Source organism: Phoca vitulina, unplaced genomic scaffold (assembly GCF_004348235.1).
Source record: "Phoca vitulina isolate PV1807 unplaced genomic scaffold, GSC_HSeal_1.0 scaffold53, whole genome shotgun sequence".
In the NCBI taxonomy this organism is placed as follows: domain Eukaryota; kingdom Metazoa; phylum Chordata; class Mammalia; order Carnivora; family Phocidae; genus Phoca; species Phoca vitulina.
The window spans coordinates 9223807-9250843 of NW_022589756.1; the positions used below are offsets into that span (position 1 = coordinate 9223807).

General features: G+C 37.1%; 1 protein-coding gene across 2 annotated transcripts in view; it reads right to left on the minus strand.

Annotated features, from left to right (window-relative positions):
- The window catches only part of KIF13B (kinesin family member 13B), a 200012-nt gene that overhangs the window by 114190 nt on the left and 58785 nt on the right, over positions 1-27037 (minus strand). For both annotated transcript variants that reach the window (XM_032389219.1, XM_032389218.1), the window contains exons 3-10: positions 21423-21435; positions 16976-17036; positions 15137-15229; positions 13821-14001; positions 10340-10427; positions 7221-7355; positions 4758-4870; positions 3457-3568 (exon numbers count right to left, since the gene is read on the minus strand). In XM_032389219.1, coding sequence (XP_032245110.1) covers positions 3457-3568; positions 4758-4870; positions 7221-7355; positions 10340-10427; positions 13821-14001; positions 15137-15229; positions 16976-17036; positions 21423-21435 — 796 coding nt within the window. The remainder of the gene's footprint in view (positions 1-3456; positions 3569-4757; positions 4871-7220; positions 7356-10339; positions 10428-13820; positions 14002-15136; positions 15230-16975; positions 17037-21422; positions 21436-27037) is intronic.

Genomic DNA, 27037 nt, shown 5'->3' on the forward strand with positions numbered 1-27037 from the left:
AAAAGATACTTCCTAGTGTTTGTTTAAATGGACTGAGGTAATAACAATGAAACAACACAACAGTGAATATTATGTCTTTTAAATCAGGCACATCCCGGGAATAATCATGAATGATCAAGAAATACTTCTGTGGAAAGTCTGAGGAAGAAATTAATATCTTATCGAAATTCCTTCTGGAAATTAAACAAATGAGATTTCAAGGTTAATTACTGACACGTGAAGACCAGCACAATTATTTCCTTGGTAGTGAAATGTTTTGTAATGCCCCTTAAATTCAAGAGTTATCTACAAGTGGTTTTTAATCATCAAACTTTGCTTATTTATCCTTTTGTTTTAAATTTCTAATTTTTTTTGCATTTTGGCCAAAGGAAGTACTCTACCTGATTTTCTACTGTGGCCAGTTTCACTTAATAAAGCATGCTTAAATGGTGTGCAGAGTTTTAGAAAGTAAAGTTGAATACCAATAACCCTTTGACAGAGTAGAAACTAGGAGAAAACCCAACTTCCTTTACAAACATGTCACGGACTAAGTCAAAGTTGTGTCACCTTAGAAGAACAAATATTGTTAAAATATCTATGCTACCCAAAGCAATCTACACATTTAATGCAATCCCTATCAAAATACTACAGGCATTTTTCACAGAGCTAGAACAAACAATCCAAAAATTTGTATGGAACCACAAAAGACCCCAAACAGCCAAAGCAATTCTGAAAAACAAAAGCTGGAGGTATCACAGTTCTGGATTTCAAGTTATATTACAAAGCTGTAGTGATCAAAACAGAATAGTACTGGCACAAAAACAGACACATAGATCAATGGAACAGAATAGAAAACCCAGAAATAAACCCACAATTATATGGTCAATTAATCTTTGACAAAGCAGGAAAGAATATGCAATGGGAAAAAGAAAGTCTCTTCAACAAATGGTGTTGGGAAAATTGGACAGCTACATGCAAAAGAATAAAACTGGACCACTTTCTTACACCATCCACAAAAATAAACTCAAAATGGATTAAAGACCTAAATGTGAGACCTGAAACCACAAAAAATCCTGGAAGAGAGCACAAGCAGAAATGTCTGTGACATCAGCCGTAGCAGCATCTTTCTAGATATGTCTCCTGAGGCAAGGGAAATAAAAGCAGAAATACACTATCAGGACTACATCAAAATAAAAAGCTTCTGCACAGTGAAGGAAACATCAACAAAGCTGAAAGGCAACCTACTGAATGGAAGAAGATGTTTGCAAATGACTTATCTAATAAAGGGTTAGTATCCAAAATATTTAAAGAACTTATACAAATCCACACCAAAAAAATGAAATAATCCAATTAAAAAAAGGGCAGACGAACATGAACAGACATTCTCCAAAGACAAACAGATGGCCAACAGACACATGAAAAGATGTTCAACATCACTCATCATCAGGGAAATACAAATCAAAACTACAATGAGATATCAGCTCACACCTGTTAGAATGGCTAAAATCAAAACCACAAGAAACAAGTGTTGGTGAGGATGTGAAGAAAAAGGAACCTTCTTGCATTTTTGGTGGGAATGAAAACTGGTACACTCTGGAAAACAGTACGGAGGTTCCTCAAAAAGTTAAAAATAGAACTACCCTACAATCCAGTAATCCCACTGCTGGTATTTACCCCGAAATACAAAAACACCAATTTAAAGGGATATATGCACTCATACGTTTATAACAGCATTATTTATAATAGCCAAATTACAAAAGCAGCCCAAGTGTCCATCAACAGATGAATGGATAAAGAAGATGTGGTATATATACACAATGGAATATTATTCAGTCATAAAAAGGAATGAAATCTTGCCATTTGCAAAGATGTGGATGGAGCTAAAGAGTATAATGCTAAGCAAAGTTAGTCAGAAAAAGACAAACACCAAATGATCTCATTCATATGTGGAATTTAAGAAACAAAACAAAGAAGCAAAGAAGACAAAGAAAAAAAAGGGAGAGAGGGAGACAAATCAAGAAGCCAATTCTTTTTTTTTTTTTTAAGATTTCATTTATTTTTTGACAGAGAGAGACGCAGCGAGAGAGGGAACACAAGCAGAGGGAGTGGGAGAGGGAGAAGCAGGCTTCCCGCGGAGCAGGGAGCCTGATGCGGGGCTCGATCCCAGGACCCTGGGTTCATGACCTGAGCCAAAGGCAGACACTTAACAACTGAGCCACCCAGGTGCCCAAGAAGCCAACTCTTAACTATAGAGAACAAACTGATGGTTACCACAGGGGAGGTGGGTGGGGGGATGGGTGAAATAGGTGATGGGGATTAAGGAGTACACTTGTGATGAGCACCAGGTGTTGTATGGAAGTGCTGAATATTGTACACCTGAAATTAATATAACACTGTATGTTAACTATACTGGAATTAAAATAAAACTTAAAAATAGCCAAAAAAAAAAAAGTTGTGTCTTCTACTAAGCAAACCTGTGCTTAACTCATCTTTATATTCTCAACCCCTTAACCACAGTAACAGGCATTCAATAAATTCTTGATCGATGAGAGAATAACTCATCACAAAACTACACAGGGCTCATTAAATTACTTCTTCATTTAAAAAAAATAGAAAAGGAAAAGGAGTATTAAGTAAAATATTTTGTTCCAGGTTGGCAACTCTATACAGAGTTAAACTGTCACTGGATTTTCTATCCTCTAGTTCCTAATCCTATATCCAATCCACCACACCACCTCGGTAGACTAAAGGGACCTTGAGGACTGGAAGAGACCTGGAAATAGCCTCTCTCTTCACCAAACTCCTATTGCGTGTCCTTACTATCTCTCTCATGGAATCACTGACTCTTGTTATAATATTTTGTGTACACATCTTATCTCCCTTACCAGACCCTGAGCAATTAGAGGGCAAGGAGGGTCCCACATTTCTTTACATTCTCCTCATAAGCACTTCATAGCTTTTGTTCTTTCTCATTTCCATTTCTCTCATACATACTGAATCAATTAACAAATGAATGACTGTGTGCTCTATTCCGTATCTTTAAACAACATTAGAAAGCTAAAAGTAAATTAAAGTGATCATGAGTAGTCTTGATGTTAATCAGAAAAACAAGGTCCAAAATGTCAGTCAAACAAAAGGAGTCTGTGAGAAAGACAGAGTAGTCCAGCGGAGTCTATAAGACAGTGGCAATCCTTTCCTTTGACTCAATCTGCTATAGGATTAGCATGAGGTTCTTCTTCTACACCTCAAAATCTCAAAGGCAACTGTGTGGTTTTGTGTGCCTCAAATCCCATTCCTTCCAGGTTCTGATGAATCAGGTGCTTAATCTATTAAATCCATGATTATCATGTGAGAGAGTAATGATTTTAAATTTGAACACTGGTAAAAGAAATGATAGGAGGGATTAACAGTCTACTCTTCTCTTCCTTTCTACCAACCACCAAGAGTATGCCAGAAAGGGTGGGGGTGGGAGCTTACTTTGAGCAGCCAAGTGAGAACTGAGTCACGATATGGAACAAATTTATTCTTGTTTTTGCCAGCACTCTGATCTGCTAGGGCTGAGATAACCAGACCGAGGGTTGTGAGGGACCTGCATGGTGCAACAAACCGGAATAATCATAAAAAACTGAGAATATCAAATGTCACATTTTAGCACAAAAACTGAACATCAAGATGCATTGTACCTGCATGAGAATAGCACTGTTGTCAGCATTTTGCTGCTCAGTTTAAAAACACATAAACTCTAAAAGCTGATATCCTTCTAACACTACTACAAGCAGTAAAACTGCTTAGCTCAATTACTTTTTTTCATTTTTGTAAATAGCAAACCTCTAGGTTAAGAAAAGACACAAACACCACATATCTTTAAGAAAGGAAGCCACAAACACAATACAATTAATTAAAACTTAGTATAAGGCAAAAACATTTGCATATATGTATGTGTGTACATGAGGTATCTATATATATCATATGTATCTACACACATATCATACGTAATATCATTTATCTATATGTATATCACCATTCAATAATACAATAATAGCATAGCATCTGGATGATGATCTTCTATGATCTCTAGTTGGTTACTCTCATAATGCATCCTTCTGGATTCCTGCCCACAAGGAGCTAATAATTTAGCTTGAGGTAGAACATATAACTATATGAAGGAGTTTGTACACAAAAGTATTACTTTATAAAACCCTAGCTTCTTGGTATAAATGAGCACCACCACAACAGTCATACAAGGGAAAGCCCTATGTGGCTAGTACACAAGCTGATGTTGGTTCAGACAGTGACACCCATGTTGAGATCAACAGCTGGACTCTAACAGACCACTACCTTGGTCCTTTTCCATAGCTTAGACCCGGCTACTGTGCCCCTACAGGGAGATGTTGGCAAGGTCCACAGACAGGTTTGGGTTGTCACAACTGGGGGTGGGGAAAGAGAGGTGGCAGGTACTACCGCCATCTAGTGGATAAGGCCAGGGATCCCACTAAACATCCTACGATACACAAGAACAGTCGCCAGGACAATTACCGAGCCCCAGATCTCAATACAGCTGCTCTTGAGAAACCTCTGACGACTGTGCTCCTCAGCCCCATCAGACATCTCAACAAAACATAAAATAGGCTCAGGCCTATATATATATAAAAAAAATTCTCCATTATTTATTCATTATAGCTTCAATCATTCCAGCATCTTATTCTTTTAATAACCACAGAAGTTCCCCCATTTGGCTCTTAAATCAGTAAAATAATAAAAGCTTCTGGAAAACTTACTTGTTGATGTTGCTCCCCTCCTTCAACCTGTCCCCCGCAGCTCCGGTTTTCGTTGCTCGCTCACTGCCAGCTAAATCAACCAAGCTCAGTTTGCCCACTTTCTCTCCAGATGTCTAGAAAGTAAATCAACAAATACTAATAAACAGTTAAAGAATATAGGAAGTCCTACATCTCTACCAAATGAGTTTATTATCTAAATCCTTTATTAAAACATTATTTACTGTTATTTCAAAATTAGCTTGCACTGCTATAAAACAGTGTAAGAAGGGGCGCCTGAGTAGCTCAGTTGGCTAGGCATCCGACTCTTGGTTTCGGCTCAGGTCATGATCTCAGGGTCCTGGGATCGAGCCCTGAGTTGGGCTTTGCACTCAGCAGGGAGTCTGCTTGATTCCCTCTCTCTCTCTGCCCCTCCCCCTGCTCACACACACACAGCATGCACTCTCTCGATCTCTCTAAAATAAATAAATATATCTTTTTAAAAAAAAAAACAGTATAAGAAAACTGTATAGTCTAGTAGTAGATAGATACAAAATTATACCCAACTCTACTAACCCAGACAAGAGTGAAAGTTATCTCAGAAAATAGTGCCCCCCAAAATGGGACATTTTAAAGGGAACCCAATACAATTTTTTTTTTAAGATTTTATTTATTTATTTGATAGAGAGAGGAGGAGCACAGAGGGAGAAGAAGACTCCCTGCTGAGCAGATAGCCTGATGTGGGGCTCGATCCCAGGACCCTGAGATCATGACCTGAGCCAATGATGCTTAACCGACTGAGCCACCCAGGTACCCCCAACAAAATTTCCATAGAGAATTATATGAAAGCACTTATAAAATACAAATTTTAATATGATATAAAACTGCTTAAAATCTAAAAATATTTACCAATAACCCTGAGAGAAAAATATTTGCAACTCTCATTGGTCTTAAAAGAATTAATATTTTACATAATAGGATCTCTCAAAAACTCAATACTTTCTTATATTTTTCATATTATTTATATATAGTAATTCCCTTATTTCATAGTTTCAGGTATTAAATTTACATATTTCTCTAGTTATTATATACATATACATAAATATATACTGACATTTTCCTTTATCAAAAATATTCCATAACATAATCACACACATAACAGATATTTTATACTTCAGCAGCAATACAAGAAATGTGGAAAAGCAATGCCCAAATCTATAGACTGGTTCATTTCTTAAAACTTTTCTTTAATATATACATTTATATTTATTTCCATAAATAAACATGTTGCTAACAAAAGGATATTCAGCTTCCCAAATCAAAAGTACTTTTGGTTAAAAAAAAAAAAGTCATCAGTATGTTTTTTGTTTTATGCTGAAAAGGAAATAGAAAACAAAGAACTTTTTGTTGTTACACTAATCTTGCTGTGATGGTAAAAAAAAGAAAAATATGCTTTCAGCAAAAGAAAATCTTGCCAAAATATAGCATTTTGCCAGCATGATTATTTTAGCTTCTGGTATTTGAAACTGATTTGCTGCGGGGTAGGCATCATCATAAAATACGCAAATATTCACATAAAAAGTAAGAGGAAAAACGAAAAGTTTTCAGTGCCGTAGAAGCATATACATTTCTGGCTCTGTTTACTCTTCATAAGGTTCAAAACCAAATACTCAAAAATCATTCTACAAATCTACTGATTTTATAGTACAATTTCCCCAGTATAGTTTATTCCTTCTAATACTTAGCTGTTTAGCAGAAGGTAACATTTCAAAACAATCTCTACTAAATCAGCTAGAGTTAACATTAGCTTATACAGCTAGCCATCCAACTTTAAAGCTCAAAAATTGCTATGGCAGAGACCGTGAACCATCAGCATGTTTAACTTCTGTCCCACCTTCCTTTAGTTGGACAGGGAGGAACTTAAAACTGCATTTCTCACACTCAATTGCAGCCAGGGTTCAGGATGTGACTTAGGTTCTGCCAAGCAGATATACTTGCTTCAGATTTGGAAAGCAGAAGCAAAGCAGAAGTCATCCCCCTGGCCTGTTTTGGCTTTTTTCTTTTGGCAAGAGGATCATGGAAATAGGAGGTTTTCTACAAGTGTCTCAGTTTACATTCTCCAGCTTCCCCTCACCATGAGGCAGCTTTACTAACTCCTGTGTATCAGGCAGGCCTGAGCTCACAGCTCAGAGGTAGTACCACCCTTGGTGGATGATATCTACATTGTTATTCCTAGAGATTCAGTCTAGAATCCATTCTTTCTCAAGTGTTCTAAAACTCTGTAATCACCCAATCCCTCCATTAAATCCCTTTCTGTTTACCTACAGTGGCTTCTATGTCATGCTGAGTCCTAACTAATATATCCATGGCTGGCTAGGACTTTAAGTCATCTAACACATGAAGGGAATAGAATATGATAAATCATGATCCACTTTAGAAATATTAAAAAAAAAAAAAAAAAAAAGGGTCAAGCATGTGAATACCTACCCCAGACTTCACATCATATAAAGTATGTGTAAGGGTGATTTTGAAGACTGCATGAGATCGACTACTCTCCTCATTCATGTTGGTGGCAGCAACTGTGCGAGACTTGTTACCTTCAGACATCAAAGACTCAATATCCTAAGTAGAAACAAGTCACAGACACACATTTCATTACCTGTCAAATAAACATCAAAACTCCGCTATCCTATGAAATGCATTACAAGTTTCACTACTCAGTCAACCACATTTGGAGTTTACACATTTATACTTTGCTTCTCAACGAACATTAAGCCCCACAGAATATAACAGCCAATACTGTCTCTGAAAACTCAAACAAAACACATGTATTTTCTGTAGGTGCCAAATAAAATAGCAGCTTTGACCAAGAATTAGAAAAATTTAGAAGCCACATGTGGAGACCCATAAGATGGACAAATGATTTGTGCCAAACTTCATCTAATCGAGAAATTTAGTTTCTTTAATGACAGAAGCAATAGAAGACAACTGTTAAATCAGATTATTTGAATAAGCAACAAACAAAAATAACTGTAACCCCTTCATGCAGGCATTACACTGTCACCACATTACTGTATTTTATACCAGACCTGTTTTTGAAAACAGAGTATCAAGAAACTAAATTTCTGCAGATTTACTCCTTCATTGCCATTGCTGTTAAAAAGGAGATAGCATGGGGCGCCTGGGTGGCTCAGTCATTAAGCGTCTGCCTTCGGCTCGGGTCATGATCTCAGGGTCCTGGGATTGAGCCCCACATTGGGCTCCCGGCTCAGCGGGAAGCCTGCTTCTCCCTCTCCCACTCCCCCTGCTTGTGTTCCCTCTCTCGCTGTGTCTCTCTCTGTCAAATAAATAAAATATTAAAAAAAAAAAAAAAAGGAGATAGCATGATGCACTTGAAAGATCATGGGATGGGATCTTCATTTTTTCAAATGTCATAAGCTCTAAAAATAGTTACGAACCAAACTGAATTTTAGTTTCATAAGTAACAATGCAGAGCTATAATATAATCTACCTTACAAGGATTTTTAACGAGGAACAAGAAAGATGGTATGTATGAAAGGGTGGACCAGTTGTCTCCTCTTACCCTGTCTCATTTTCTTTCTAGTAAAGGAACCCATAGCTGAGCACCTTGCAGTGGAACTGAGACTACATTTCCCAGATGCCCTTGCAGCTCAGTCTGGCCGTAGGATTAAGTTTTAGCGAATGAGACACAAAGTCATCTGGGAATTCTCCTTAAAGGGAGTAGGCATGCTCTCACATCTTGGTTCTAAGAGCTTAAGATCTTGAACTATGAGAATAAGGGCATTACCACAGAGCCGGCTCTATGTGGAGAGTTGGAAGGAATCTAGGTCCCCAAAAGCATCTTTGGAGCCACTGTATCAGCCCTCTGACCATTCATTCTTTCATTCATTCATTTGTTCACGTAAATAATATATGAAAGCCACCTATTACATGACAGGTACATTTTGAATTCTGAGAATAAATAAGGAACAAAATGGAAGACAATTCATGTCCCAAAGAACTTAAATCCTATTATATTTTCCTGTTATTTGTAACCAACACAATCCTAACTGACACATATATATGAAAAACTTTGAAAATCGTAATTTTCTATTTTGCTGTATCAATGAAAAAAAATAATGTTTATGAAAAAATTCAATATGATCAATAAAAAGCCTCGAAGTAGAAACATTAACTACAAAGAGAAGTTTAAGTAGGCACCAAAATGGAAAAACCAACACAAAAAGTAAAATTCACAGTTTTTTAGAACCATTCCAAATCCATTTTAGATCTATTAAATCTGACAATCCTGAGACTTAATGTAAAAGCTTCACCTTATTTAGCCCACACTTATTTATTGGCCCCCAATCTGTTGTCTCATGCATAAACTCTGTATTGGGCCTTTTAATTTCTTAAACAAGCAGAATATCTCTTTACACTTTCCAATCTCCTCTGAGCCTTCAAAAACATGATTTCTCTCCAATGTTGTATAAATAAGTTCTCAAATGATCATTATTAAAATAACAATACCTACTAACATTTATATCAAACCCTAGCATTCTCAAAGACTTTTCACATTATTTCATTCGATCTCCTCCAGGAAGTCTTCCTAGACACCACCCATCCCAGATACCTACATGTCCCTTTAAGTTAGGTACCCCCTCCTCCAAACTACCATGAATCCTAAACATGCATTTCTCACTGCTCTTAAAATCATGTTGTTTTAGAACATCTTTATAATAACATCTATAAGCATCTTGAGGAAATGGACCATCTCATTCACTTTTTATATCCTCAGCACCCAGCACAATGTCTGGCACATGACAGGTGTTCAATACATGTTTACCAAATGAAGTATCTAATGTTTACTAAATAAGTATCATTGACCAAATGATAGAAATGATTAATAAACAAAAAAACAAATGGACCTACCTCATAAGATAGTCAAGAAAATAAAACTAATTTCCATTTTAAAAATGGGGACAAAGAGGCTTAGTGAGGTAGGTGATCCAGAGTCATACAAGAGTCACACAAGAGGATTAAGTGTCACCAGATCAACATTCTCTGACTCTTAACTCAATGTACATTACATCACAGCATCTCACTCCACCCCCATTTCCCCAACACGCAAAGCCTGATGGATCCACACAAAGCAGAACTGTAAGTTTGAAAATGAAGAGAATCAAAGGCCAGTGAGTGATCCTCTCAAATTTAGAAACAGACTTTGAATTCCAACTACCCAATTCATATGTTTTATTTCATTAAATCAATGAAACCATAGGCAACTTCATTATCTTATGCATTACTAGGGAAGAAAAATGCTGCTATATATAATTTTAAGATGCAATTGTAAGGAATATCACAACCTTAGAGCTCATTAAAATATGAAAAAAACGTATGTTTTGCAAATGTGTATACCTTCTCTCAAAATTAAACTGTCCTAATAGCCATATATAGCTCTTTAAGAAAAATCCTTGTAAAAAGTAGCTTATTAAGTAATGCTACTGTTAATTTTTTTTAATTTCAAGAAAAATAATCATCAGAAATTAAATAAGAAATAATCTGCTACAGTGAATTTCAGCAGTTTACAGAAAGGAGATTATTACCTTGTAGCTTGTGACAGCCAGTTTGGAAAGTCCATCGACATAGGGTCCCAAAACATTGTGCTCTCTGACTTTTAACGTTTGACGACTTCTGCTCATTAAAAAGAAAGAAAGAATTTTAAAACAATAACCTGTTTTTAAAAGGACTCAATTGTGCTCCATAAAAATATATACTGAATTCAACAAAGATCCCAAGTAAAAAGAACCAACTAACTTGATCTAAGAAGAATATAAACCAAAATTTAAAATCTTGACTGGTAAGAAAAACTTCATAATGTGGTAAAATATCACATCACTCAAAAGGGTACACTGTGGGATGTCTATTTACTACCACAAAGAATGCAGAGTCAAATAAATACAAACAATCTACTTGTCATTTCACAGAATGTGGTACAAAGAACAGAAACTCAGTAAATGTTAACTGTGCAAGAAAGAAAACTCAAGACCAATCTCAATCATGAATAAAGACAAACAACAGACTGATTTTAATAATGACTTAAAAATATAACATTAGGCTGATCCCAGGGCTACTGGGTTGTTTTAACATGGGAAAAAGATTCACACCCTTTACCATACTAGACTAATAGATTGACTAAATGGGGGGAAAAAACCACATTATCATTTCAATAAATGTAATGAAATGGATTCAATAAAATTAAATACTTATTCATGATTAAAAAACAAATAAATACCACTTACAAACAAGGAACTAATAAACTCAGTAAGTGGCATCTGCCAAAAACCTAAAGCATACTTAATTATACCAACCAAAAAAACATTAAGAATATTCCTTGATGATTGTATGGTAAATGAATTCTATCTCAAAAAAGCTCTGTAAAAAATATAAACATTACAGGGACGCCTGGGTGGCTCAGTCATTAAGCGTCTGCCTTCGGCTCAAGTCATGATCCCAGGGTCCTGGGATCGAGTCCCACATCAGGCTCCTTGCTCAGTGAGGAGCCTGCTTCTCCCTCTCCCTCTGCTGCTCCCCCTGCTTGTGCTCTCTCTCTCTCTCTCTCTGACAAATAAATAAATAAAAATCTTTAAAAATATATATATATATAAACATAATTAAAAAAAATATTTGTTGATAGTGAGATTGCAAGTGATTCTTACTTATGAACTTATTTTCTAATGATTTGAAATCCTCTACTACCCTAGGATCAGCCACCAAAAACTTCACTTACTACTATAAAACTGTACATGAAATAAATATAGAACAAATATTTGACTTAAGTCTGATCTCAGGACATACTATATCATAACTTTTTCCTTTCATTTTTCCTCTTCTCTTAAAAAGATACTGAATTCATAAAATCAGTACTTGATTTAAAAAAACTAAGTTCTCTTGGGGTGCCTGGATGGCTCAGTCGGTTAAGCATCCGACTCTTGATTTCGGCTCAGGTCATGATCTCAAAGGTTGTGAGATTGAGCTCCATGTTGGGTTCCATGCTCAACTGAAATAAATAAATAAATAAGTCTTACAAAAAAAAAACAACTAAGTTTTCTCAAATAGTCTTTCACTAAAAAGGGATCGCCCTTAGAGTTTTTAATCCATTCACTTCGACTCTTCAGAAGCAATGGAAAAATCCTCAAGAAACTTTCATGGAGGAGACAGCAGTAGCAACTAGCACTTTACTGAGCACTTACTAAGTAAATGTTTAAAGACCTCAGGTATATCATCCCAGCCAATCTACACAACAGCCCTTTGTGATATTATGTAATGTTATCATCCCCTCGGTACAAATGAGGCCAGGAAAGCATAAGGAACTTGCTCTGTAGGTAATTAGAGGACCTGGATGCAGAGCTATGTGAACCCCAAGCCCATGCTGTTAATTACTAACGATACACAAGACAAACACAATGAGAAATTACAAAAGACTCCGAGCAAATTGTAGATAAAGTTCAAGCGATTCCACACAAGCACTGTGGAATACAAAACACAGGAATGAATTCAGCTAAGCATTTCTGGCAAGAGTAGGTCTGGGATCTCAAAGAAAGTGATGCTCTTCAGAGAGGTGAAGGTGCAAGGATGAGTATTCAGGGCAGAGTCGGGAAAAGTACAAGGACACAGTATTCAGCAAGATGTGGGTACCTAGGCTATAACCTTCCTACCTCTGGCCTCCTTTTGTTTCCTGTTTTGACTTTCACGTCAAAGTGAAAGTCACACTGGACAGCGGGGTCACTCTCCAAGCAAGTGATTTCTCACAGCTCCATGCTCTAGCACAGGCTGTCCCCTATGCCTGAATGGTTCTCACCTAACTTAGTGGACAAACTCCTTCTCAGCACAAAAATCATCAAGCACCTTCCATGGAATCTTCTCTTCTCTTCATTCCCTCTTTGCTCTCACCTATTTTGTATACGCCTCTTTCACAATTTAAAAGCATTATTACATTGTATTATAATTATTTGTTTCCAAAACTCATTCCGTCCACGCTGTGAGATCTTCCTTTCCAACTTGCATAGGGCCCAGCACATAATAATGATCACTGAACAGATGTTAAGTTTTACAGAGAAACACTTAAGTGCCAACTGAATGTCACTGGGAAAAGGCCATCATCTTTGTCAAAGAAAAGAGATGCCAGTGAGGGGTTGACACATTTTCTTGATTGAGCATCACTACGATGCACTGCTTCTAAGACCACCTTTCTTTGGTCATTTTCTCACCCAAACATAACTAAATGTCCCCTGGTAACTCCGCACTCTCTGTAAAACCTCAGCTCACTTGGCTCTCTGACCTTATGAACACTGTTCTCACATCTATAAGCCACAGGCTGTGGTTATTATCGGTTTCTTTCTCATCGTGGTTGCACCTCCTTAAAATCTGACTCAGAAAACTCTGTGCAATGGACAGATTTCCTCAGATATGTCTATGACTGCAGAGTGAGAACAGCATTTTCTTAGCTTTCTAATACTTTCGAACCACTTCTCTTTCAAAGTCTATGCCGTAAAAGGGGACACTCTTTTTCTCTGGGAATTTTTAAAATGAACTATCCTAAAGTCCAGGTTTTAAATCTCTGATTATGCGTCTCCCTTACTTCATAGCCTGCAAGGAAAAAAATAGCTAAATTCCACCTGAAATTTCTTGGTCTTTTTTTAAAAAAAAGAAAGAAAGAAAAAACCCTACTTGATTAAGGATACCAGCCTGATATTAAGTAACTTAATTTTCATTGCATATTTTTTGTTTGTGGTTTTGGCTATATCTGAGAAAAGCAGTATCAGGCAAATACATGCGTTTGGCAATACTTCCCTGCCCCAACTCAGCCCTAAATGCAAAAGCCAGAACGGAATGCAGGAAGCTGCTCAATGTGACTAAAAACAAAATCACAAGGACAATAACTAGATAAACAGATAAAAGCACAAAGACAATCACTAGATAAATAACTCTCTACCAGAGTTCAATATAAAAAATTTCACTTGAGTCAATTTCTAAGTCTGTTTTAGTCCACATTGCTATAACATTAGAGTTTCCAAAGTCCTTTACCCTTTGGGATCTAGAAGGTCTCTAACTTTTTCATTATAAATTTCCATATAGGACACTTCTACTTTAAAACTCTGCTCTTCATTTTCCTCTTTCTGAGTTCGTTCAAAGAGTCCACTACAAAGTCTTGGAATTAATCCAGGTTGGTCAGCTGTGCCCATCATGGTGTAAGATTTTCCAGATCCTAAAAAGTAGAAATCATAGTTACCACTGTCTCTGAGAAGTTTAAATACATAACCCTCTTTCCATTGCTCATAAATAAATTACTAGCACTTAGCAAAATGCCCAAAAGAAAATAAGAAATATACCCAAATAAAATGACGAAACTAATAAATACAGAAGCTTTCCTATTACACATGTAAAATCTAAAGTAAACATCTTTTAGGAAGAAAATAAAAACATTCTTTAACCATCTTCATACTTCAAAAAAGTACCTAAAAGAACCAGAAAACAGTAAGGTCTGAGTCGCTTTCTAAAATTAACTGGGAAGATCCATATGATGAATACTATGTGACTGCTCCCAACCACTAATCATAGCACAAAAAATACACATTATCCCTATAGGCCCCAGAGCAAATTCACTTACTACCCTCTGGCAACAGTGCAGAAACCAAAGAGTAATCTTCTTTTTCTACTATAAAATTATTTTCTCCGTTGTACCAAAAAATACATATTCATTAAAGAAAATTCAGAGAACACAGGAAAATAGAAAGGAAAACATTAAATTGTGCATAGTCCTAACTTAAGTACAACTCTTTATCCTTCTTTAGTAGCAATGCTTTTATAAATGTATTTTTTTTAAATTGCTGCTTTTATCACTTGACACTTTATTAGTATCATAATAACTAAAACAAAAACACTACTTCTTAAGGACCAGGCCTTTTCTATAAGTTTTCCATGTTAACTCATTGTGACAACCCTATAGGGAGGGCCTGTACTTACCAACACTTCACAGATCAGGAAACTGAACTGCTTCCTAGGATCTAGGCTGGAGATGGGCTACCCTGGCTCTTTTAACCAAACCACATACTGCCTCTTAAAAAATATTGGAAGCATTCTTCCATAAAGAATAGTTTTCAACTGGACAAGCTACACATACACCCTTATAAAAGTGACTCCTTCACTTTAAACAGATTTTCTCTCCTGGTAACTACAGAAGAAGTACAGAAGTCAAAATGCTCCTTATCAACTGCAGCTGATAAGATCCTAACAATATGTTTTCTCTTTGTTACTTTCTCTGTTATGATCTTTAAAGCTTAAATACATATATTTAATATTATATATATTTGATAAATAATATATATATTATTTAACATTACCAGTCTGTCCATAGGCAAAGATACATGCATTGTAACCATCAAAAGCATTCTGAAGGATATTCTCCCCAAGGCACTTGAAAACATCATCTTGACCTGAAAGAGAGAGAGAGAAAAAGAAGAAGAAAGGGTATTTTACTGATGGGTATTAAGGAAGGCATGTGTGGCGCCTGGGTGGCTCAGTTGGTTAAGCGACTGCCTTCGGCTCAGGTCATGATCCTGGAGTCCCGGGATCGAGTCCTACATTGGGCTCCCTGCTCAGCGGGGAGTCTGCTTCTCCCTCTGACCTTCCTCCCTCTCATGCTCTCTGCCTCTCATTCTCTCTCTCACAAATAAATAAAATCTTAAAAAAAAAAAAAATTAAAAAAAAAAAAAATTAAAAAAAAAAAAAAAAAGGAGGGCACGTGTGGTGATGAGCCCGGGTGTTATATGTAACTAATGAATCACTGAACACTACATCAAAAACTACTGATGTACTATATGCTGGCTAATTGAACATAATAAAAAAATTAATTTTAAAGAAAGAAAATTTTAAGCCAAAACTACATATGAACAATTTTTTTGAAAACTAAAAACAACCCCCTTAAAAATGCACTTTTTCAAACTGTCTATCTCCAAATAAGATTTTTAGACCTGATAAATGCTTCCAAAAGCTTATGGCCTTCGAGTATTTCTAGTTAGCGCATGATAGGAAATGAGTAAAAAGTTCCTGATGATATGAACTTGAATTAATAAACACTAAACAAAAATCCTCTGCAATGCAAAAAGCTAATGAACTGCTAATATTATAAACAATGATTATAAATATCTAAAATTTATACTAGGGACCTCCGTGGACCTGAATTCAACTATATATCACCAGCTAATGCTTTATTCAGTGGGTACTAGAATTCAAAACAATCATACATATCAATCTCCTCTCCTTTTCCTCAATGATAATTTTTATTAATAGGGCCTACAATACATATACCACCTAGAGGAGGGAAGAATATCTTGAAAATGTCTTCTAGCTTTCAGTCATGAACAAAAATAATAGGTTCAAATTCTCCTCCACAGGCTAAATTAAATATGTTAATAAAACAAAGTCATTCAGCCTCTCTTTGAGTCTTGAATACACTATGAAAGAACTGGATGTTGTTATGTTTGTTATACTTTGAATGCTATAAATAACATTCCATTATGCCCCACTTCCTAGTTAATTTCCCAGATTAGTATATCATCATCTTACTTCCGATACAGAAGCAATCCGTAAGCAATCCATTGAGCCAGCTAGAGCAAATCAACCTTAGCTTTTTGAACCTGCTATAGTCCTACTCTGTCTCATGACAAAAGCCAACACAATTATGACCCTCAATATTTAAAAGATACTGCTTAGAAACAGGTGTCATAAGCAGTTAGGAATAAAGCAAATTAAAAGGCTGGCCCTGTAGTCCTAAATTTGTGGTGTAAAGGAGCTTGAGACAGTCTTGTTGAGGAGGGTAAGGGAATAACAGAATTCCAAGCCGGCAGGAGCAGAGCCTAGACTAAACTACAGGTTTCCTCTTCCCCTTGCTCAACTTTCCTATACCAAGTTGCCTCTCTAGACCACATCACAGACATCTAAGGGAGTCTAAGTGGCTACTGTGTGCTCCACGTCCCACGTAAGGTCTGGGAATGTGTTTGATAACCTCAACTGTGTACAGCACACTGTCAATCTCCTATTTCCCCATCAATGTAAAAACAGCAGAGACAGGAGGAAATTCTTAATATAGTTCTTAAAGTTACACAAAATAATGCTGTAATGCTTTATGGGAAAAAATTAAAACACCTTTTCTATAGTAGTTAATAGGATGCTGTACTTACCTGCATACTTTTCTCTGACTGATTCATCCATAGACCAGAAACAGTGATCATATGCAAACACCTGTTGAAAAACAAAAATATGGTATATACTAAGAACAAAACCTTAACATACTTATATTATAACAGTGTTATAACACTGATAATGCTGTTCATAGTAATGAAATAAAAATACCTTACTGTCTTAACAATGGAGGTTAGTTGAATTATTTATGGTACAGTTTTACAATGAACAACTAAGCATCCTGAAAATGATACCGACCTTTATTTCACATGGAAAATCCTTCACGATGTTAAGTGGAAAAAAGGGGTTACAAAAGCCATAATATGATGGCTATCATATACACATATACAAACACATACATAGTTACACATAGCTTATTTCTGCATGTAAGATTAGTGATCTTTGTCTTCTTTATACTTTTATGTATCCTCTACATTTCTACTTTCTCAGAGAAAATAAAGATATTTTTATAAGAATGAAATGTAAAGATGATTACTATGGCAAGTTGAAAGGAGTTATAAAATAGCAGATTCAAAAAATCATCACACCCATGTGCAATATTGCACAGCTTCAAGACTGCAGAATACTGGTAAGAAAATGTTCCTGTATTAATGTAAAAGTTATGAAAGTCTGGACCATGATCCCATGTTTGTACCAAAATCTATACAGATAAAAAGCTGTAAGAATATACACTGGAATATGGTTAGTGGTTAATACCACCTGGTGGGACATCATAGATGATCTCTGTTTGGATCTTTTACATTTACTACTTGCCAAAATACGCGTACTTCTTTTTTTTTGCAATCTTCTAAGTTTTTTTCACTGAATTTCTTCTTTTGGATTCCATATTTATAATTAAGTCTCTAAGGATTTTTTTTTTTTTAAAGGTTTCATTTATTTATTTGACAGAGAGATAGACAGAAGAGCACAAGCAGAGGGAGAGGGAGAAGCAGGCTCTGCACTGAGCAGGGAGCCCGATGCGGGACTCGATCCCAGGATCCTGAGATCATGACCTGAGCCGAAGGCAGACGCTTAACCATCTGAGCCACCCAGGCGCCCCGAGTCTCTAAGGATTTTAAGTGTAATCGTTTTTAAACCTTTTTTTTTTTTTATTTGAGAGAGAGCGTGCACACGAGTGGGGGGGGCAGGGACAGAGGAAGAGGGAGGGAGACAAGCAGATTCCCCACTGACTGCAGAGCCCAACGCAGTGCTCGATCCCAGGACCCTGGGATCATGACCTGAGCCCAAGGTAGACGCTTAACTGACTGAGCCACCCAGGCACCCCAAGTGTAATTGTTTTTAAAATCATTCCAGTAGTTCAAACTCTCCAATTTTTGGGTCTGTTGCCTCTCTTCCTGTTGACAGTTTTCCTCTTGGGCCTTTATGTCAGTTTGCAAGTGCATCTTAATTGGGAGTTTGTGTTTTATGGTTTACGTGGTTGCTTGTTTTTTTCCTCTCTCTCTGGCCACCTTTACATGACTAGCCACAATGCCACTCCCATCTACCGAAGCCCAGATTTTGGTCTTCCCGAAGTCCAACGTCTCCACGCCCTCCAATTTACACATACAGCTCAATGTTGGTGGCCAGAACCCTTTCCTTAAGCCTTCATTCATGTTGGAGCCTAACTCAAATCAGTTTTCACTGATTTTTCCAGTCCTCACCCATACATCAGGCCCCCTCTAATCTGCAAGAGGTGAACTTCTAATCACCTCTGAGAACCTGCCTCTGATCCCAAGACCCAGTAAATATATGGCTTCAGCTTGTCCCTGAAGTTACATTATGTTGTTTTTGAATATGATGACATGATTTTAGTATTTTAAAAATATTTTCTCTGTTCCTGCTATGAATTTGGAGTTGGCAAGAGATTACATCTGTCTGAACTCACAGGCTACCTGGACCAAAGGTCTAAAAGTTTTTTAAAGAAAGGAAATTAGATTAAGGTGGTAAATTAAGTATACATGCCTATATCCCTCTCCCACCTGAAATCAACTCAAAATGATGGAGGGAGATAGGAAGTGAAAGGGCCAAAAGGTGAAAGAAGAGGGGAAAGGAGAATTAAGTTTTTGAAAGCTAGACTTCTTGCTTGTACCTAGATGAGAAATTGAGACTCCCTGAAAAATAGTTGCAATGAGAATGTTGAGGGATAGAATGGGGTGGAGTGGGGGCCACATGGAGACCACAGGCCAAAACACTGCAGAAGAATATGGCTGTAAAGGTAAGACCAGTTCTGGAAGGGCACCAGGAGAACAATTAAATGAGCAACGAGAGGGCCCTGGGGGCAACCATCAGGACAACTGGTTAAAAAGACCTTTAAAGCAGAAAATGATCAGAACACTCATATCTTTTTTCAAAACATCAGGCAAGGGAGGCGTCTCTTCCCTGGAAGGGGGCAGTGATGGGCTAGCTAGGCCCAAAAGGCCAGGCAAAGCCCAATGGCTGAAAATACCCAGGAACAGGCAAGAGCCCTAGAGCCCAGAAGCTATCCACCGGCTAAAGCGCTGTGTTGTACATTACAATGCTCCACATGTTTCCGAAGCTAAACATGTATCTGTCAAGAGTGGTGGCTCACTGTGTTAACAACACTCCAACAGGGGGAAGAGGAAATGAAAAAGAAGATGGAAGGTGGTCACAATTTCGGGTAGGGGGCTGCTTTTCAAGCTACATTCGTCAGTTGTAGTGAGAATCATTACAGCATGGTGAGAATAAATAAAGTGTGAAGTTCAAATTAAGTTTCTTCTGTACTAGCTTTCAACTCTCATCTCTTATAATTTTATTTAATTCTGTCCTCAACAAGGTTAAGCAGAAACTATCCTTTTTTTTGTAAGCTTAGCTCTCACTTCAAAGGTGCCATCACCATATGTGTGTACTTATCAGAAAGCAGGCTCTACGTGACACTCTTCTCTCAATTATTACGGGTTTTTCTTTCTTCTCTCTTTTTTTTTTTTTTTTTAAATTTAGGGATTTCCTTAACAACTGCATTTCTAAATCTCAAATCCAGTAGAGAAGCTACTATGAAAGCAACCATTACAATAGCCGATACAGGTGCTAGGCCCTGTTCATGGGACGCTGAGGTACAAAGAAGTTAAGAACCTGATGGCTGGCAGGTGGGGAAGCTGGGATTGGAAACCAGCCTTTCCGCCAAGAGGCTGTTTAACACTAAGCTGGATTGGCTCCATTCCCCAAATTATATGAAAGCACCGCAGCCTGGTACAAAGTTAGGAACTAATGAACACTTAGTTCTTACTCACAATGCTAAATGGTCCTCTTTAAGTTCTAGCAATTTTGCTATTATAGGAATCTTTAAATTGTTATAGGAATCGTCAGCCAAGAATTTCCTAAAGCAGACAAGCCCTTTTCTTTCTAAATATTATTCTTTTAAAATTAAAAAAAAAAAAAAAACTTTTTTCAAGTAACAGTAAAGAAAGACACATTCATTGCACGAAGTTAAATAACACCAAAATATAAAGTGAAAAATAAAGGCCTCCCATTCACCAAGATACCTCTCCCTAGACATAACCACTATGTTAGTAATGTGGTGTTGATCCTTCCATACTTTTTATGTCAAGTCAACATTTTCTCTGAACATTAAGACACAACTGAATTAAATAAAACATGAATAGTTTTTAAATGGCCGTGTAATGTTTCCTCACATCTTTACTGCAATCTCCAGTCTCTGGCTCCATCAAAAAATCAGAAAACAGAAATAATCCAATACCTTTTCACAGAAGAGATAAAACTAATATAGTTGATTTTTACCTTAATAAAGAAATCCAGTGCCATATTAAACCATTAAAAAAATTACTCAGTCCCCAAGAACTGTGTCCATACATATTTTAGCAACAATAGAGAATGGAATTACAATTCAACCGCAGACTCAAAAACAAAATCCCAAGAATGTAGATAAAAATCTGAATTTCCTGACAAGTTCCAAGTAATGGCAGCAAATGGTCAATTCAAAAATATAGTCCTTGTGCCCACTTTGGCACACCTATAAATTCCTTGAGAGATACACTCCATTGAAATTTCTTTAGAATCTGGGCTCAAATCTAAAATGAAGCACATTTGCCTGACGAAGCTGTGGCCTGAGAATATGTCCCCAGCTGTCAGGGGAACAACATAGATGAGTCTGCCTAGCACGGTTCTGACCACAGTCTGGAACGACCAGTTTCAAGCCAATCATGGTGAACAGCAGAGGACAAAAGGAATCTGTGTTGTAGTTGCCAGGAAACTGGCCAGAATTGGTCAAAGTACAAATACAGCTTTTCCATAAACCTCCAGTCCCTCCTATGCCAATAAATGATTTCTGATTTATGAACAGGCTGACAGCTTGCATTACTTTTACCAAAGTGACAGAGAGAAAATATTTTTGAGAAGAAAATTACCAGTATTTCAAAAATATGCACATAAGATCTTTACAAACATTGCATAATAAAGCAAATCTCTTACCTTTGGCTGGCTTCTGCATTTCCAAAAGAGATGTCATTGTGGACATGAAAGAAGAGGGGAGAGAGTTAAAAAAATTTTTTTTGGTTAGAAGACAATTTTGAAGGGTAAAATGAAAATAAATACCATGTAAATTTTTAGTAAGAATACAAAATATTAACTTTGAAATCAAATAGCAATTTAAAATAAAGGATAAATTAATAACCTCAAACTATAACCTCGAACTAGCAGGGTAGAGTCCTTAATTATAGAAAACTAACTTGTATCTCTCAGGAAAAAGAAACATTATCTGAGCACTGGATAATTTTTAAAGTCCTAATATTTCTGCCTTATGCACTCTGCTGATCCTTGTATCAGTCTTGCAAATACATCATTTAAACAATCTTTATTTCTATCATCTGATTTCCCTTCCAAGTAGTTTTCTCTGCTCTGATACAGCAGCAGCTCACTAGATAGGCCCTTCTATAAAAAAAAATGAATTCTGCTCTGGCTAAGGAAAAAGGTTAAAGGAACAACAGTGAATTATTACTTACTGAATTACTCACTTATTACCTATTGATCTATGCTTGACCAAGTGCTTCTAACCTCCCTCACCCCAAAACTATGACTCATACCTCCTCAGGGTACAGAGATATAACTAAGCCCAGTATACTTTGGAGATAGATTTAAACTTAGAGAAAAGTTGCGAGAAAAGCACAAAGAACTCCCTTCACCCAAATTCACCAAGTGTTAACATCACCACAGCTACTACTATCATTCTCCCCTCGGCCTCCCCTCCTCCATATACAGACAGATATACACATATATATATTAGTTTTCTCCTACTCATCTGAGAGTAAGCTGCAGACATGCCCCTTAATGCTAAACACTTCAGTGTCTAATTCCTCAAAACAACGATGTTCACTTTCATAATCATGGTACAATGTCAAAATCAGAAAATTTAAAAATAAAGGAAAGGACTTTGGAAACTGGAGACAAAAACAATAACTGGAGCTTTAGTCTCTCTCCAAGGATCAAAATGCCAACTCAAACCTAAAACCTGAAAGGAAACTGAACACAGAAGTGTTTCCTTCTAATTCTCTATACAACTTCTTGTCCCTCTGTCTTATAAAAAATTTTCTTCTAAAAAAAATTTAACACTTATTTGCATCAAATGATTTTAGGTAAGAACATTAAAACACCAAGGAAAGTCTACCAAAGAGTGACACTTGTCAGATTCTGGGGTGGCGACCGATGTGGTGGACCTAGAAAAGAAAGTAGTTTTTCTGGACTCGGAAAAACTTCCCGACAAAAAAACCTGTGAGATACTGGTAGAGGTCACTGACAAATGCTGTCATCTTTGTGCTTTTTGTTTTTCGGGGCTTTGTTGTTGCTGTTGTTGTTGAGTATAAGCAATGTTAATACGTTAATTTCAGGTGTTCAACTAGTGACTGCACAAGTTTCTACACTATGCCATGCTCACCCCAAGTGTGGCCCCCATCTGTCACCATACAAAGCTGTTACAGTATCACCGACTGTATCCCCTACGCTGTGCCTTTCATCCCCATGACTTACTCATTCCGTAACAAGAAGCCTGCATCTCCCACACCCCTTCACCCATTTTGCCCATCCACGCCCCCTTTCCCTCTGGCAACCATCAATTTGTTCTCTATATTTATAGCTCTGATTCTGCTTTCTGTTTATTTATTCATTTAACTTGTTTTTTTAGATTCCACATATGAGTGAAATCATATGGTATTTGTCTTTTTCAGTCTGACTTCCAGTTTTACAGATGAGAAACTTAAGGCTCAGAAAAGTTAAACGAACCTGTCCAAGACACAATAACAAGCAGTGATGGGATGTCAAACTAGGTCTTCTGATTCCCAAGTTCACGTTCTTCCCCTCTTCTACACTGCTCAAAACAGCCTCGTCAAGTTTCTTCTAGATCCAATCTATGAGTCATACATTAACAACTGTTCTTGCTAACAGAAACCTTTCCCAATGTATTAATTTCCTCCATTCTAATTATTACCAATAAAAGGTTACCACCTGGTGCTTATGCCAATGTAAGTTTACTTATTCATCATATTTATGAAACTCCAGACTGTTTTTTCTGAGGGAAAAATAAGATATTTAGTACGATATTTCAAGTTTAAATAAAATATTTTATACAAAAATCAGCTCTTCCTAAGAGACAATCAACAAATCTAAGATGCAATATAGGACACATCACAGAAGAATTCATGAGACTAACCTGAATTCAGAACCTAATAATAAAAACAGAAACAAACCAGTAAATTAATTACAGAGCTAAGTTTCCAGCTAGGGATTCTGGTGACTACAGCAGTCAAGCTCAAATAACCTACGGAGCCACTGGAAACCCAAAGATGTAATTACAGCTCCGTACAAAAATAAATGAGTAAATTAATTAATGAAACAAAACCTTTCAAAGTATAGTTGCAATCCAATATGGTAATGGCTAACTTCTCCCCAAATCCCTTATTTTGAAACCTCAGCTATCCAGCTCCCAGCGGAGATTTAGGAAGCAAAGAAAACCAGCCCCTGACCAATCAAAAGAGCCGTCACAAAGTAAAAACATAAAGTCTTGGTTTCTCTCAGCTGAGTTGAATTACTTTTTGTTGTTGTTGCTTAACTTCATTTTAAATACCTTCAGGCTCAAAAAACATTCCAAAAGTAGTACAAAGAATTCCTGTGTACCCTTCACCCAGCTTCCCCAAATGTGGATGTCTTACATAACCACAGTCATTATGATCAAAACCAGGAAATTAACCACCAATAGAAAACTTATTAAATAATCTAGAGCCAACCTTATAAAAATGTTTTGCCAACTGTATCCCACTGATGTCCCTTTTCTGGTCCAGGATCACACCTTGCATGTGGTTGTCTGTTTCCTCCCATCTGGGACAGTCTGTCTCTCATGACCTTGACACTTGAAGAGTACTGGCCAATTATTTTGTAGAATGTCCTTCAATGTGGGTTTCTCTAATGTTTCCCCATAACTAAGTTTGGGTTATGCGTTTTGGCAAGCACAACACTACAGGTAATGTTGTGCCCTTCTCAGTGCCTCACACCAGAAAGTACATGACGATGTCCATCCATGTTTCATAACTGATGATGGCAACTCTATGATCATTTGCTTACGGTTGCATCTACTAGGTTTCTCAATGTAACATTACCAATTTTCCCTTTGTACATTTTTCTTATTGGGGGAGACTTTGAGACTATATAAATACGTCTCTCATCATACTTTCACCCACAAATTTGAGCATCCATTGATGAATCTTGCCTGCAACAATTACTGTTTCCCAAATGGTGACTGTCTAGTTATTGGAGGTGTTAACAGCCCAGGTGGATTGATATGGACAGATGTGCTTTTTTAGGAAGAGGTAAACTTGGGAAACAAATTATTTAGTTGCATAGTTTGTATAAAACAGTTATCTACAAAGAAGCTACTCATCTCCTTTTTACTGACCTGGTTTAGGGGTACCGCTCACTTCTCATTTAAATAATACATTATACCATAAAATTAAGTCCAATTACACTTCTAATTTTTTAAATGCCACGATATGAAGAAGAAATTTAATGATGATTTTATATAAATTAGTGATCTTTGGAAGTTTTTATTGATACTTTTGACCATAATAAATATAAAATCAATATTGGGTCCAAAATAAACCACACAATATCCTGTATGTGTAAAACACAAAACAGTATCAGTAGAAGGACAAGTTACAAATCAATTACTGCTGTCCAACTACCAAAATTGAACATATCCAAATACCAACACCTCTTTTAATTTTACATTTGTTTAACTTTCTGAAACCTTCACAATTAGTAATATTTGGAATCTCTGTTTTAACAGGAACTCTCTCCAGCCCGCTCCATAACGGATGTATACATCACAAAGAGCTTATTCTGATACAGCCATTCTACATAATGATTTTGTTGTTTTTCGGACTTAGCTGGCAGTACCAGCAACCAAACAACAATCTGTGTGATGATCATTATTTTTTCTTGGTTACCCCTCCCCCGATGTGCTTCCTGCATAAGGAATAAAACTTGATCTGACTACAATTTTCAACACTGAAGAGACTCACAAAAGAGTCAATCTTTGCTTATCTCGCCAGCTTTAATAAAAACATCACTAAAAGCCCTGTTTAGTGTCTCATCAACATTTGGAGTACTCCCTTCATTTTCGAAGAATAAATTTTAAAAGCATTATTGATAAAGTAGAATATTCTGGAGAACAGCACTGAGGATATAGAAGGTTTGAAAACACTACCACTGAAAGAATAGATCAAAGAACTAGAAATAACGTAGCCGGGCGCAGGGAAGACTCAAGGAAGACGCATCGATGCCATCTTCAGATTTGAGGGTACTCACACATTTGGGGGTAGGAGGAGAAACAGACTTGTTCTAGGTCAGCTTAGAGGCTGAATTTGGTAGGACCCACTGGAGAAAGATAAAAGAAGAGGGATATCCTCTCCAATACAAGAATTATTAGCACTGTGTTAAACAGCCAGGCCCCCATGAGTGGAACTATATAACGAGAGAAAAGTAGCTGATGAGGATGTTGCAGAAGGAAGGAGAACTTATACACCGGATCATGTGTAGAGCTCTTTTTATCTAGAATAAGAACACGAACACCAAGCATTCAACAAGTTCTATTTCTGCTTATTTCTAGCACTGATACCTGCAGACCCCTGGTATATCAGAGGTAAACCAAGTTACTGGTCGAGCATCATCTCCCACATCACAGCCCTAGGAGATTCCTCCTCTCCAGCAAGCTAGTGTACTTCTGTATTCCACAGACCTACACTCATAATGCCACTCCCTCCGACAACTCTGTTTATTCAAGCCCTACCCCAAAAGAAAAACTCAGATCAAATTCTAGCTCCCTTAAGAAACCTTCCACAAGGGCGCCTGGGTGGCTCAGTCGTTAAGTGTCTGCCTTCGGCTCAGGTCATGATCCCAGGGTCCTGGGATCGAGTCCCGCATCGGGCTCCCTGCTCAGCAGGAAGCCTGCTTCTCCCTCTCCCACTCCCCTGCTTGTGGTTCCTCTCTCGCTGTGTCTCTCTGTCAAATAAATAAATAAAATCTTAAAAAAAAAGAAAAAGAAACCCTCCACAAGAATCCCAGCCAGAAGTGAGTTTTCCTCCCTAATTCACGTCAAAACTATCTCTAGTGCTCACATATTACCTACCATTTGGTCACACAATATAAACTTTTTAATACATGGGTCATCTCCTCAGCTAGACTATAAGGTCTAAAGACAGAGTATACCTCTCCACATTTATCAGTATCCAACACAAGGCTCTTTGTTATTCAGCAAGTTTTGTTTTAAGCTCTCCCTATGGCCTGGCCCCTGCTTCTGTTTTACCCTCAATCCAGCACCGGCTGCCCTTTGCCAACCCTGGCCACCTCTGACTTGCCTGGGGTGCCCAATTTTCTAGCTTCAGGACTTTCATTCATGATTTTCTTTCTGCCTTGAAATCTTGAAGCTAACTCCTATCCATACGTCGTTTCTCCGCTTAATTATTATTTCCCTACCTCTATCTCTCTTAAGCATCCAATCTAAATTAGGTCCCTTATGTTATTCCCAATCGCATTTATTCCCG